Source organism: Marmota flaviventris, chromosome 2, assembly GCF_047511675.1.
Source record: "Marmota flaviventris isolate mMarFla1 chromosome 2, mMarFla1.hap1, whole genome shotgun sequence".
Lineage (NCBI taxonomy): Eukaryota > Metazoa > Chordata > Mammalia > Rodentia > Sciuridae > Marmota > Marmota flaviventris.
Window position 1 is genome coordinate 96,120,737 of NC_092499.1, and position 12,227 is coordinate 96,132,963.

General features: G+C 38.1%; 1 protein-coding gene across 3 annotated transcripts in view; it reads left to right on the plus strand.

The window, feature by feature from the left end:
* Window positions 1–12,227, plus strand: part of Slc12a1 (solute carrier family 12 member 1) — an 82,766-nt gene that overhangs the window by 35,842 nt on the left and 34,697 nt on the right. For all 3 annotated transcript variants that reach the window (XM_027925651.2, XM_027925645.3, XM_027925647.3), the window contains exons 14-16: window positions 1,940–2,095; window positions 5,366–5,465; window positions 6,353–6,464. In XM_027925651.2, the coding sequence (XP_027781452.1) occupies window positions 1,940–2,095; window positions 5,366–5,465; window positions 6,353–6,464 (368 nt within the window). The remainder of the gene's footprint in view (window positions 1–1,939; window positions 2,096–5,365; window positions 5,466–6,352; window positions 6,465–12,227) is intronic.

Below are 12,227 nucleotides of genomic sequence, written 5' to 3' on the forward strand. Positions count from 1 at the left end.
TCCTAGTGGGCAGTGTAATCCACTTTATTTTGGTGAGTTGGGGGATGGCTTCTAAAATAGAAAAAGAATCATTTGAGCAATGGCCTTTTTGACCAACCGTAAAGTCAATTTTCTCCTGTGGCAATAAATTATTCATTGCAAGAGAAACCACATTTATTTCAGCAGTAGAAAAACACCACTATTTATTTCCAGGGTGAAAGTGACCACAGAAGTGGAATAAATGTATATATTTGAGACTTCCTTACTATCAATTTGTTTCCTGCCCATGGTGCAGAAGGGAAGGATGAGTAGCTCCCATAATTACCTGCTGAGTGCAGGCAATGCAGATTCACGTTGGGCCCCATGATGTTGATGCCAGTGGCGTCTGTGCACTTTTGGGGCTAGGTTTTAAAGTCGTTCAGAATTTTACACCAAAGAACTTTCCCTTACGCAGTCATCCCTCATCTCTTTTTGGCTTCAACTGGCCAGTAGAGATCCTCTGCCTTTCCTCCAAAAAAATAAAGTCTTGTCATCATCAACCCTTAAAAAGTTCCTCACAATGAAGATTTTGTCAAACATATCAGACACTGCCTTAGGGACTACTGCCTTCCCAAGCCTTTGGAAAACCTGCTGGCAAGAAGATGAAAGATAAATGGACAGGGAACCCTTATCTACCCAAGGCTTCTGGATTGTAGGAGATGTAGAAAGACCTTTTGTTTAGTTTTGTTATATTCTTTTAACACAAAGAAATATTTGACCCTATGGCTTGTTATAGCTATTTTTGAAAAACAAGGCGGAGTTATAAAGGCTGGTAGGAAAATGAGTGAAAAGGAAGAAGGGAAAGAGAGAGAAGAAAAATAGAAAAAATGTATAGAAGGAGGCAAACACACAAACTCTTATTATAAATCAATATCTTTCTCTCTCTCCCTCCCTCCCTCCTTCTCCCTCTCCTTCTCTTCTTGTCCCTCCCTCTCTCTTTCTCTTTAACACAAACACACATACACACACAGAGAGAGAGAAAGAGAGATAGAGAGATAGAGAGAGAGAGACGCCAGACTCAGAAAAATAAAAGTATTTCTGATGATGTTCTCGAAGTGCTATTTCCATCTTGTGGTTATTTAGGAAATTGCTCCTGGAGACTTTTACAATTGTGTTGTGTTTTGGCAACTGCAAATGTAAAATGTACTTCATCCAGAGACCAAGTGCCCTCCAAATCAGAGTTTCCCCATCCTGACCATACTGTCTCCTGGCTTTATTCATTTCAGAGAACTAATAGAACATGGAAACCTATGTATTTAGGAACTGTGAGAAATATTTTCATTACAAAATGTGTGATATATTAATATATTGGGTTGAAGAAGTCATTGCTAGAAAAATCTCTCCTTCTTTTCTCCATGGATTATTGTTTCTGAAAAGACAGGCCTATCCTCTTAGGGTTATGGGAGAGCTGCCAAGAAGTCAAGCAGATTGACTCCTGCTGACTAAGAATAGTCATGTGCAAAAGCTGAATGTCTTAATCCTCTCTCTCCTGGATAACCAGGAAGTTCCTCCTCCCACTCTTTCCATCCCTCCTGCCTCCTTTCAACCCCTGGTGGCTTAGATTTTAGATGCCTAAGCTTTGGAAAGCACAATTGGGGCATACAGGAAGAATGAAGGGGTCTGTGAGTAAAATTTTCCAAATGCTTAATATTTCCCAAACTTTACAGCATCATGTTTGGTATAACCACCACTTTCATAGGCCAGGGACCTTGGGGCTGGGGATGTGGCTCAAGCGGTAGCGCGCTCGCCTGTCATAGGCCAGGGACCCAAGATTATAGGAAAAAAAAAATAACAGAGTTAGAAAATGGACCTCAAAGTTCTGATTCTTTAAGACAGAAAAACACACATTACCTGCATTCTTATAAAATTCAGTAGCCTGATAACAGTAGTGTGAAAAACTTGTGGATTTTTTTTTTTTCAGGATGGAGACCTGCATATGGGATTTACAACATGTGGGTGTCTCTTTTTGGAGCTGTGTTGTGTTGTGCGGTCATGTTTGTCATCAACTGGTGGGCAGCTGTTATCACCTATGTCATTGAGTTATTCCTCTATATCTATGTGACTTATAAGAAGCCAGGTAAGATAAGGACTGTCCAGGATGGGGTTTCCAAATCTCTCTCTATCCATTCATTCAGCATTTACTAAGCAGCTTAGGTGTGCCATGTACAAGGTAGATAGTAATAATGTAATGTAATGTAGAAATAACAACAACTATGTCATATAATCATTTAATCCTCATGATAGTGTTGTAGATTAGTATTACTCTCATTTTACATACAAAGAAATGAGAGTTCATAGAGTTGACCACTTGTAATGGTCAGGATGTGTTAGAGCTGACATCTTAACCAGAGGAATATCATCCCAAATCCCAAAAGCTTTCCATTACAGCACCTTCTGTTTCTATGTCCCAAATGAAATACATGTCCTGTCCTCAGGAGTTCCCAGAATAGACAATTAATTATGATACAATATAGTAAGCAAAACCATGAAAATAAGAAGAATAATTTGCTAAGAAAAGGGGAGGGAGGGAGTCATTTCCTTGATGAGAGTTGTCTAAGAAAATTTGGGGGTTCATGGCTTGAGTTCTCAGGGTCAGGCACTCTGTACAAAATAAGTACTTGTTGAGTGAACAAATAAATTGGTTATAAAAGAAAACAGTAAGCAACTAAGAGACAATTAATGGAACAGGGTCAGGGAATGACGTTCTAGGCAGAAGGACAGCAGGAGTGAAGTTAAGGATGCACATAAGCTAATGGCATTTTGGGGAAGCTCCAAGGCCTTAACACATTGATTTGTTTGGTACTAAGGAGAAGGGACTTGATGTGAAGTGAGAGGGGTTGGCTGAGGCCAAGGAAATAAGAAATTTACATGGCCTGTGAAAGAATCAGGATATGGAGAACAACAGAAAGGTGCCATAGGTATTCAGTTGGAGAAGCATAACTGGACCTGAACTTTGGATTTTGACTTTAGAACCAGTGAGAAGGGTGAACTGAAGCAAGGAGTGACTAGGGAACAGGGGGTACTGAGAGGCCCCTGGTCACCATAGAATTCCCCTTTCCTCTCTCTGCCAGTGAGGTAGAGATAGTATAAAACAACTTTGGATGGATTTGTTTTGTTTTTCTTTATCTATTTTCAACATCAGATATCATTTACATGTGGTAGTTGTTCATCCCTTTTTGAGGTACATTCCGCAAATTTTGACAAACTTATACAGTCCAGTACCTACACCATAATCAAGATGGAGGACATCCCTAAGGTGCCCTCACACCCCGTGTCTTCAATCTCCTTTCTCTAGAACTTGTCCCTGGCAACTACTTTTCTAATTTCTGATTCTATACCTTAATCTTTTCCAGAAAAATCCTATAAATAGGACCATGTAATAATAGCCTTTCACTTAGCATAATCCTCTGGATTTATCCATGTTGTCACAGGTATAAGTCGTTTGTTCTTTTGTATTGATGAGCAGCACCCTATTATGAATATATCACAACACTTTAAAAAACTCTTCACAAGTCAATGAGCATCTAATTTATTTTCAGTTTAAGATGATTATGTATCCATGTGCTATACTTATTCATACACATGTCTTCATATGGACCTAAATTTTCATTTTACTTGAGTAAATATCTAAGATTCAGATTTCTGTTTATATAGTGAGTATATACATAACTTTAAAAGAAACTGTCAAATTGTTGTCCATAGCAGCAGTATCATTGTCTGTTCCCACCAGCAATGAAAGAGTCCTAGCTAGTTGCTTCACATCTTTGTCATCATCTAGAATTGTCAGTTGCTTTTTTAAAAAGCCATACTAATAGACGTATAGTGCTATGTCATTGTGGCTTTATTTACTTTTTCTCAGTGACTAATGATGTTGAACATCTCATTTGCCATTCATATATCTTCTTTAGTTAAGTGTCTGTTTCAATCTTCTGCTCATTTTTTTCCAATTGTTTTCTTATTCAATTGTGAGAGATTTTTGTTTGGTCTGTTTTTTAGTTTCTTGTACTAGGGATTGAATCCAGGAGTGCTTTCCCATTGAAATATATGCTCAGTCCTTTTTAATTAATTAATTTATTTATATTTGTCATGAGATGGGTCTCACCAAATTGCTAAGGGTCTCCCTAAGTTGCTGAGGCTGGCCTTGAACTTGCAATCCTCCTGTCTTAGCCGTCTTAGCTGCTTAGATCAAGTGGCTGGATTTATATGCAAGTGCCACCATGCCTGGCATGACAAATCTTTATATATTCTAGATACAAATCCTTTTACAGTATGTGTTTTACAAATATCTTCTCCGGGTCTGTGGCTTCTATTTTTATTTTCCTTATAGTTTGTTTTGAATAACAGAAGTTCTTAATTTATATGATGTCTTAATCATCTTTCATTTTTTTTATTTATATGATTTAGCAATTTACATCTGACTTAACTTTCCCTAGTCCAAGGTCACAAACTTCTACAAGTTTTAATGCTTTGGTGATTTCATTAAGGTCTACTATCCCCTTGGGGTCAATTTTTGTGTAGGGTGTGAGGTGTGGTTCAAATTTCAATTTTAGGATATAAATGTCCATTTGACTAAGGGGGTTTTTATTCCTATAAAAATGAGTTGTCTAAGATATGCTTAATGCCTAATGCATTGTCAGTACTTGATCAATGTTAACGTATTTTTTACTTCCAGTTAATCATCTCCAACTCACTTTCTAACTCTCCAGAGCAAGAGTGGAGGGAATAGGTTCCTCCATCTTGGAATGGGTCTGTGCATTTCTAGCCTATTAAAGTCCATTTAATATTTGAATTTGTTTTTGAAAAAGGAAGGAAGGAAGACAGGAAAGAAGGAAGAAAGAAGGCAGGCAAGGGATGGTAGTGCTGACTTCCCTTGTTATGATTGTGTTCTAAAAGATCAACCCAAAATGCTAGCTAAAGAGCCTTGATCCTATTCATGGACATCTAGAAGCATAAATCCCTGAACTGCTCATTCTAACTCTTCAAATATAAAGATGACTGCACACTATCTGTATAACTGAAATTGCTTTCAATTTAAGAATTTGTGAAGATCCCTTGAATTTATTCAGGGCTGACCATTTTCCCCAGTCCTTCCACCTGCAATGTAGTTATCACACAGCCTCTTCCACCAGGCAAGATTTCTGAGACTGCAGCTTTACAGGCTGATCCTTAGCTGGAAAAAAGTCTTGTTTCTGAGGATTCACATAGTGTTCACAAAGCTCTTTCTAGGAAACACTGTTGCATTTTCTCTAATTTGGGCACAGATCTCTGCTTGCATAGCCAGGGAAAATTATATAAGTGGATGGCTTGTAACAATTTTGTGTGTGCCAATTTCCTCCTTGGTCCACAGATGTGAATTGGGGCTCCTCCACACAGGCTCTTTCCTATGTGAGTGCTTTGGACAATGCTCTGGAATTAACCACAGTGGAAGACCATGTGAAAAATTTCAGGTAAAGTTGGCTACTCAGGCATCTGGTATGTTCCACATCAGAAGAGGCTTTTCTTTTGTGCAAGAATAGAGTAATTACAAGCTTTGTGAGTATGTTCCAAAAATGAGCAACTGCCATACTTTCATAGCAGCACTTCCTACAAATGAGTGCTTCTTCCTTCCACACTGGGTCATGCCTACCCAAAACCATAACCCCTTATGGTGCCAAGTGTCACCTTCCATGCGTGGAGATGGAAAAGTGGCCTAAATGACATGATTTTGGAGAGATGTCTTAATTATTATTAATTAAAATATAATTATTAATCATCTCCATTCAGCTTGAGCTTACTGAGTTCCTTTCAGAGCAGTCACACTTGGGCTTTTCTTTAGTTATGTCTTATTTTTTTATAATATTTATTTTTTGGTTTTCGGTGGACACAACATCTTTATTTTATTTTTATGTGGTGCTGAGGATCAAACCCAGCACCCCGCGCATGCCAGGTGAGCACGTTACCACTTGAGCTGCATCCCCAGCCCAAGTTATATCTTATTTTGAATGGAACCTCTCAGCACAAGCTGGCAAGACAGAAGGAAAAAAAAAAAGAAAAAGAAAAAGAAAAATAGTGAATAGTGACTAGAGAGGGACAGGTTTCGTTGATATTTGGGGTAGAGCAGTATCCAGACCATAAAAGGCAAGTAGACCCCAAACTGCCTTTTCCCGGCTTTACACTTTTGCTGTGACTGACTAGACTATGAATACAAAGATGTTGGTGGGAAACCCAAGAAATAATCAGGGGAGAAGCGGTTTCGTTTTTCATAGCCTCTGTACTGGCTGTTTCCAATAGGGCATTTCTGCTTTCAGCGGCTTCCTTAATGGCCAATTCTATATCTTCTCTTCTTTACTTTCAGGCCCCAGTGTATTGTTCTAACAGGGGGACCCATGACAAGACCTGCTCTCTTGGACATAACTCACGCCTTTACCAAGAACAGTGGACTTTGCATCTGCTGTGAAGTCTTTGTGGTAAGAGACTCTTCATCTATGAAAAGTGCTTTTTTCTCCCTGCTCACCTTGTGTTACTTAGGCCAGCAGGGAAGGTACGTGCAATGATAGAAAAATAACAAAAAACTCTGGACAAGAGCCCTCTTCGTTGATTCATAGATCAAGGACAAGCAAGAGCCCGGGATCCTGAATTTTAACCGGTAGTTGAAATGTTTTTCTGATTTCATAGGAGACCAACTAAAAGTGATAAATATTTCTAAAGGATGGCCTTTGAGTCAAGAAAAACAGAACTGGCTTGGAAATAAAACGAAAGCATTTGGGGTGATAACTGTCCTTCGAAATGTGAAAGGATGGAAGGAGCCAGAGAGAGAGCACTATTATATAGACTAACTGACGAGGAGAGAACCAGACATAATGGCCTTAAATGACAGCATGTGGAATTTAGATGAAATATTTGGGTAAACCTGATGACACCGCAGATATCTAGGGAATTAAAGCAAGTTTTCCATGTCTTAGATAAACAGTCATTGCTGAATGAATTACTTTTTGTTTAGGGAGTATGTGGTAGACAAATAATAATTAATTGGTGATTTTCTAAGGAAGTATTCATATAGTGGTTAAAATTTTAACCATAATTATTCTCAGGTGGGGAGAAAGCATTAAAATTATTATTTAAAATAACAATGTGTAGGACTGGGGCTATAGCTCAGTAGTGAGTGTTTGCCTAGCATATGGAGACCCTGGGTTTGATTCCCAGGATTTAAAAAAAATAAAAATAAATAAGGTCCAAATCTTCCAAACTAGCCCACTTCTACTAGTATTCCCATGTCATTCCCTTTCTCTTTTCTGTTTTTCTTGTGCGTGCAAACACACACACACACACTCAGCTAAAAATCCTCATCTATTGATGTATTTTTGTAGTACTTAAGTGCTTACCTATTCTTCCAAGCTTTTTCCTAGTTTTTCTTGTTTGATCAGCCCAATGAGGCAAAAATTAAACAAAGCTGTGTTCTCAATTTACTGATTGTGAAAGTGAGATTCAAGAAAATTAAATTAATGCTCATAATCACGTGATAAGACAGTGGCAGAGTCAGGACGTCAATCCAGGCCCCTGAGTGTGCTCTGCATTGCACAACGTGGAGTAAACCTCAGCAGACTTGCATCCTTGGGAGCACTGTTAGAATCAGGTACCACTACTCACATTTCCAATGTCAGCCAAGGAATAGGCCATCAGGAGGCTGTGTGACCCTGGGGCCAGTCAGCTCCGTGATGATGCAGGGGCTAATTTACCACATGTCACCATGAGCAGCATTTAAGCCTCTTTTTACACCTGGTAATATTCTAAAATCTATATGAAACGAGTTGGTCATATTCTCCTTCCTCTCTGCGCTTATATGACAGTAACTCAAACAATATAACTAAATGCAATTATCCTATAGTGGGAGGAGAGAATCCTACTGAATATATAAGATTGACAGGTTAAGTAACGGCCAGCTGTGACTCCAGAGGATTTTTTAAAAGCTTATCAAGAACCCTTCTCTCATATTATCAACTTTGGTGCCCTGGATTAGTGGATTTCATTTTGGCCAATATAATATAGGAGTTGGTTTTGATGGAATAAGCAGTTTGAGGTGTTTTTCTTCTCTAGCAATTTAGAGAAAATTTAGTTTAGCAGGCAATAAAGTATCTTCAGAACTAGAGAAATGAACTGGGAATATAAACTGTCATATACTGACTGGGGAGAAAAAGTCTTCTACAGAGACAAGAGATATTGCTTTTAATTAACCCTTTGCTGCTTTAACTGTAATAAAGGAGTATGATGCTAGAATATCATTTCATTTGAAGTAAATACCTCAGACTGTGACCTTTGCTGTTTGGCATGTATATGGGTGACATTGTACATTACTGTGTTGGTCTCTCCATGTAGGACCCAAGAGTCTTGTTCCCGGGTGCTACAGTTCTCTTGGGGACAAAAAATAGTTACTGAATCAGTTAATGACTTTCCAGTTAGTTACTTTCTATGAATTCCTGTGGTTACAGATGCTGTTACCATTTTTAGACTCCAGCTGTCAATCATTTTTGCAAAGAAACAGATGGAAGGCAATATGGGGGGAGTCAGCATACCCTCAGAATTTTTTTTGAAAGTGTATGTGCATTGGTTGATGGTTAGGCCAACCTTGTGGAAAATGTTAAATGGTGATGATAAGAAAATGACAGTTTTGTTTTTAACCTTAGGAAGCTGGTGCTCTTGGGCTTTTGTGACTAACAGCCGAGTTCTGAATCACTGTTTTGCCACCTATTAGCTGTAGGTCCCTTCGGCACATAATTTAGTCACTCTGACTCAATATTCTCAGTTATAAAATAAAACTAATAAAAATACCCCCTATATTGTAAAGTTAATATGAGAATCATATAAGATAAGCTTTCAAGTACTCAGTTTGGTGTCTGTCAAATAGTAAATGCTCATTTAATTTTAGTTTTATTATTATTGATCCTGCTATTGTCATTATAGTTATGTTTGATATACCTGGCTGCCATTTTCATTTCAGAAATACAAGGCAAAAATAAAGACCTAAAGAATCCTCTCTTAAAAAACTAAGCCGGGCACTGAATTTTGAGCTTTTGGGGTATCCAGCTGTTTGGTCATGATGGAACATTGAGATATGTTTTCCTACCAGACATGAGACAGCTAGCTCTGCTCCACTGCTCTGTGGCCTTCAGCCATTAAGCCCTTGTTTGAAGTGCTCATACTACAGAAAGGAGCAAGACCCACAATTCACTGGCTTTTTGGTGTTGGTGGGTAATTGAGAGCTTGTGATCATAGTTGCCATTTCCTGAAATCGAGGCTGTTTTTTCCTCCTCTGAGGTACTGCGCCTCACAACATGCCAGACAAGCACTCTACCACTGACTTACATGCCCAATTCACTTTTTATTTTTATTTTATTTCTGATATCAAGGATTGAACCCAGGGATACTTAGATACTAAGCTAAATCCTCAGCCCTTTTCATTTTTTATTTTGAGACAAATTCTCGCTAAGTTGCTGAAGTTGACTTTGAACTTGAAATCCTCCTGTCTCAGCCTCCTGAGCCACTGGAGATTACAGGTGTGTGCCACCACACCCGGTGTTTATTTTATTTTTTAAGACAGGGTCTCAATAAGTTGCCCAGGCTGGCCTTGAACTTGCAGTCTTCCTGACTCAGCTTCCTGAGTAGCTGGCATTAAAAGCATGCACCACCACACCTGGCTTAACTATGTCAAATTTTTTTTGGACTGGGGATTGAACCCAGGGGCATTCTACCACTGAGCCACATCTTCAGCCCTATTTTCTTATATTTTATTTAGAGACAGGGTCTTATTGAGTTTCTTAGGGCCTTGCTAAGTTGCTGAGCCTGGCTTTGAACTTGCAATTCTCCTGCCTCAGCCTCTAGAGCCACTGGGATTACAGGTATGTGCCACCATGCCCAGTTTAACTATGGCGTTTTTAAAGACCTAGAAATTATAGCCCTTGAAGCTGCTAAAAATGAAATAAAAAGAATTTAAGTTTTTTCTGGGCCCCAATTATCTGACTAACTCCTATACTAACCCACTGAAGCCTCTTTCTCCCTCTTCTTGCTTTTTTCTTATTCAGCCTTAAGATTTCAGATAAGGGACCCTTCATCAAAACAATTTGATGATCCTTTCAATCCATCTTAGAATTTTTTAAAACATTGTCTGGTCTTCTCATTTGAACTATGCATAACAAATCAGTGACATCTTCTAATCTCAAGAGGCTTTATATCCAACATGTGAATAATTTTGTTCTTTTGTACTTCATTCCTATCACCATGGAAAGGCAAGAGTGAGTAGGACTCACCTTCTATAGTATCAAATCACAGTTTTTAGCATAGCCAAGTTCAGTGGGCTCAGCAAGAGGCAAGTATTAAGTGTTGCAAATTTTTTTTTAAATATTTATTTTTTAGTTTTAGGTGGACACAATATCTTTATTTTACTTTTATGTGGTGCTGAGAATCGAACCCAGCGCCCTGCGCATGCCAGGCGAGCACGCTACCGCTTGAGCCACATCCCCAGCCCTAGTGTTGCAAATCTTAACCTCCACCAATTCCACCCTATGTACCATGACAAACATATGTACTTTTTTCAATTAGTTTCTGTGTTTATGTCATTCATAGTCGATAGAGAGATACTGCAGCCAATCATTACAAATAATTTACTTTGAGTTTATATCCCCTTAACTCTCTGGTACACTGTGCTCTGTCCTAAAATCAGGTGGGATTAGCTCGCACTGCACTGTCCTGTGCAAGAAGGCATCACATGACAGAGATCAGCAGTCCTTCACTTATCTACCTCTCAGTTTTACATCAAGACAGTGTTCTTTTGAACAACAGATAAGAAACAGCTGCTTTTGTACAATGAAAGTTGAGTCAGTTGATTTCGGATTGAAAATACAAATCAGATAAAATCATTCTTGCCAAAAAAAAAAAAAAAAAGTACCATTCACCTCTTTTCTAAATTGTGTCTGTCTTAAAATTGCAGAGGACTTTTGACTCTATTACAGTATATGTATATATATACACTTTTTTTTAACCACATACACTGTGACGTGCTAGTGGCTAAAAAATAAAGATTTTTATCCAAGATCACTTCTATTTTTTATTTTAAAACAGTAAGAAAAATGACAGACTGAATCACACAAAACTTACATTTTTGTTGATCAAAACTGTTTATGCCAGCAACTTTATATGGTTCAACAACATAAAATTACAGGGAACCATTCCACCTCTCCTACTTAAGAATGGTTGACACTTTTATCCTTTTGAAATGAAATAACCAGTACAGATCAAACTCAAGTCCCCTTTATCACCAGGTAGACTTGTGGCTCTCTATCTCCAGCAACAATGTATGTGAGTTTTATGGATATTTTTCTCTTTATTTCACATCTGTGTGCCAGGATGCAAAACTATTTTGGTTCCTATTTTCCCTACTCTTTAATACTGCTTTAACTTTGATTATCCTGTCTTCCCATTGTGAAGGAGGAAAAAAGATGTTTTTTGATGAGTTTCCTCAAGTAGACCTCCTCTTAATGTTTCACCTCTGCTGTTACCCTCTTTTTCTTTTTCTGAAAATTATAAAATCCTTTAATAAAATCCAAAGCTCTCTTTGAATTTTCTCTTTGAGAAGTTCTCAAGAAAACTCAACCATCTTCTCACTCTATGGCATAATGGAAGACAATTGAGCCCGGATAACCCTGGGGAAACCGAAATTCATGTTTTTTCTTCTGTTTTCAATCTTCTCCTAATCACAACCTTCACGCCCACCAAGAAGAAAATGCATTCTTTTGAGATGCATCTATTCTCCTTTTGTCAGTGACTCTCTGTCATGATGTTAATAAAATAGTGACATGACCAAATACAGAAGGAATGAAATGACCTATGAATGGGCACTAGGATGCATGGCGAGATGAAAAATGGACCAAATCAGAAAGGGAAAAATTCTCTTTTTCACAGTTCCAACCAGAGAAACAATGACAAAAAAAAGACAGACAAATAAGACTCTCAATGTTTTAAGAAATAAAAGTTGGAAAGAACATTGCACTTGGCCTACATTCCTCTATTTGATCCTAATGGTGTTGGAACTCCTTTGCAAAACCCTTTTTCATAATATTCACTTATTTGAAGCAGTGTCACATCAGATTCTTCTGGACTCAATAATTAGAAATTCTTTACTCCTTTTCAAATTATTGTCCAAGTTATAATATATACAACATTTTTAAAAGTTTCTTTGT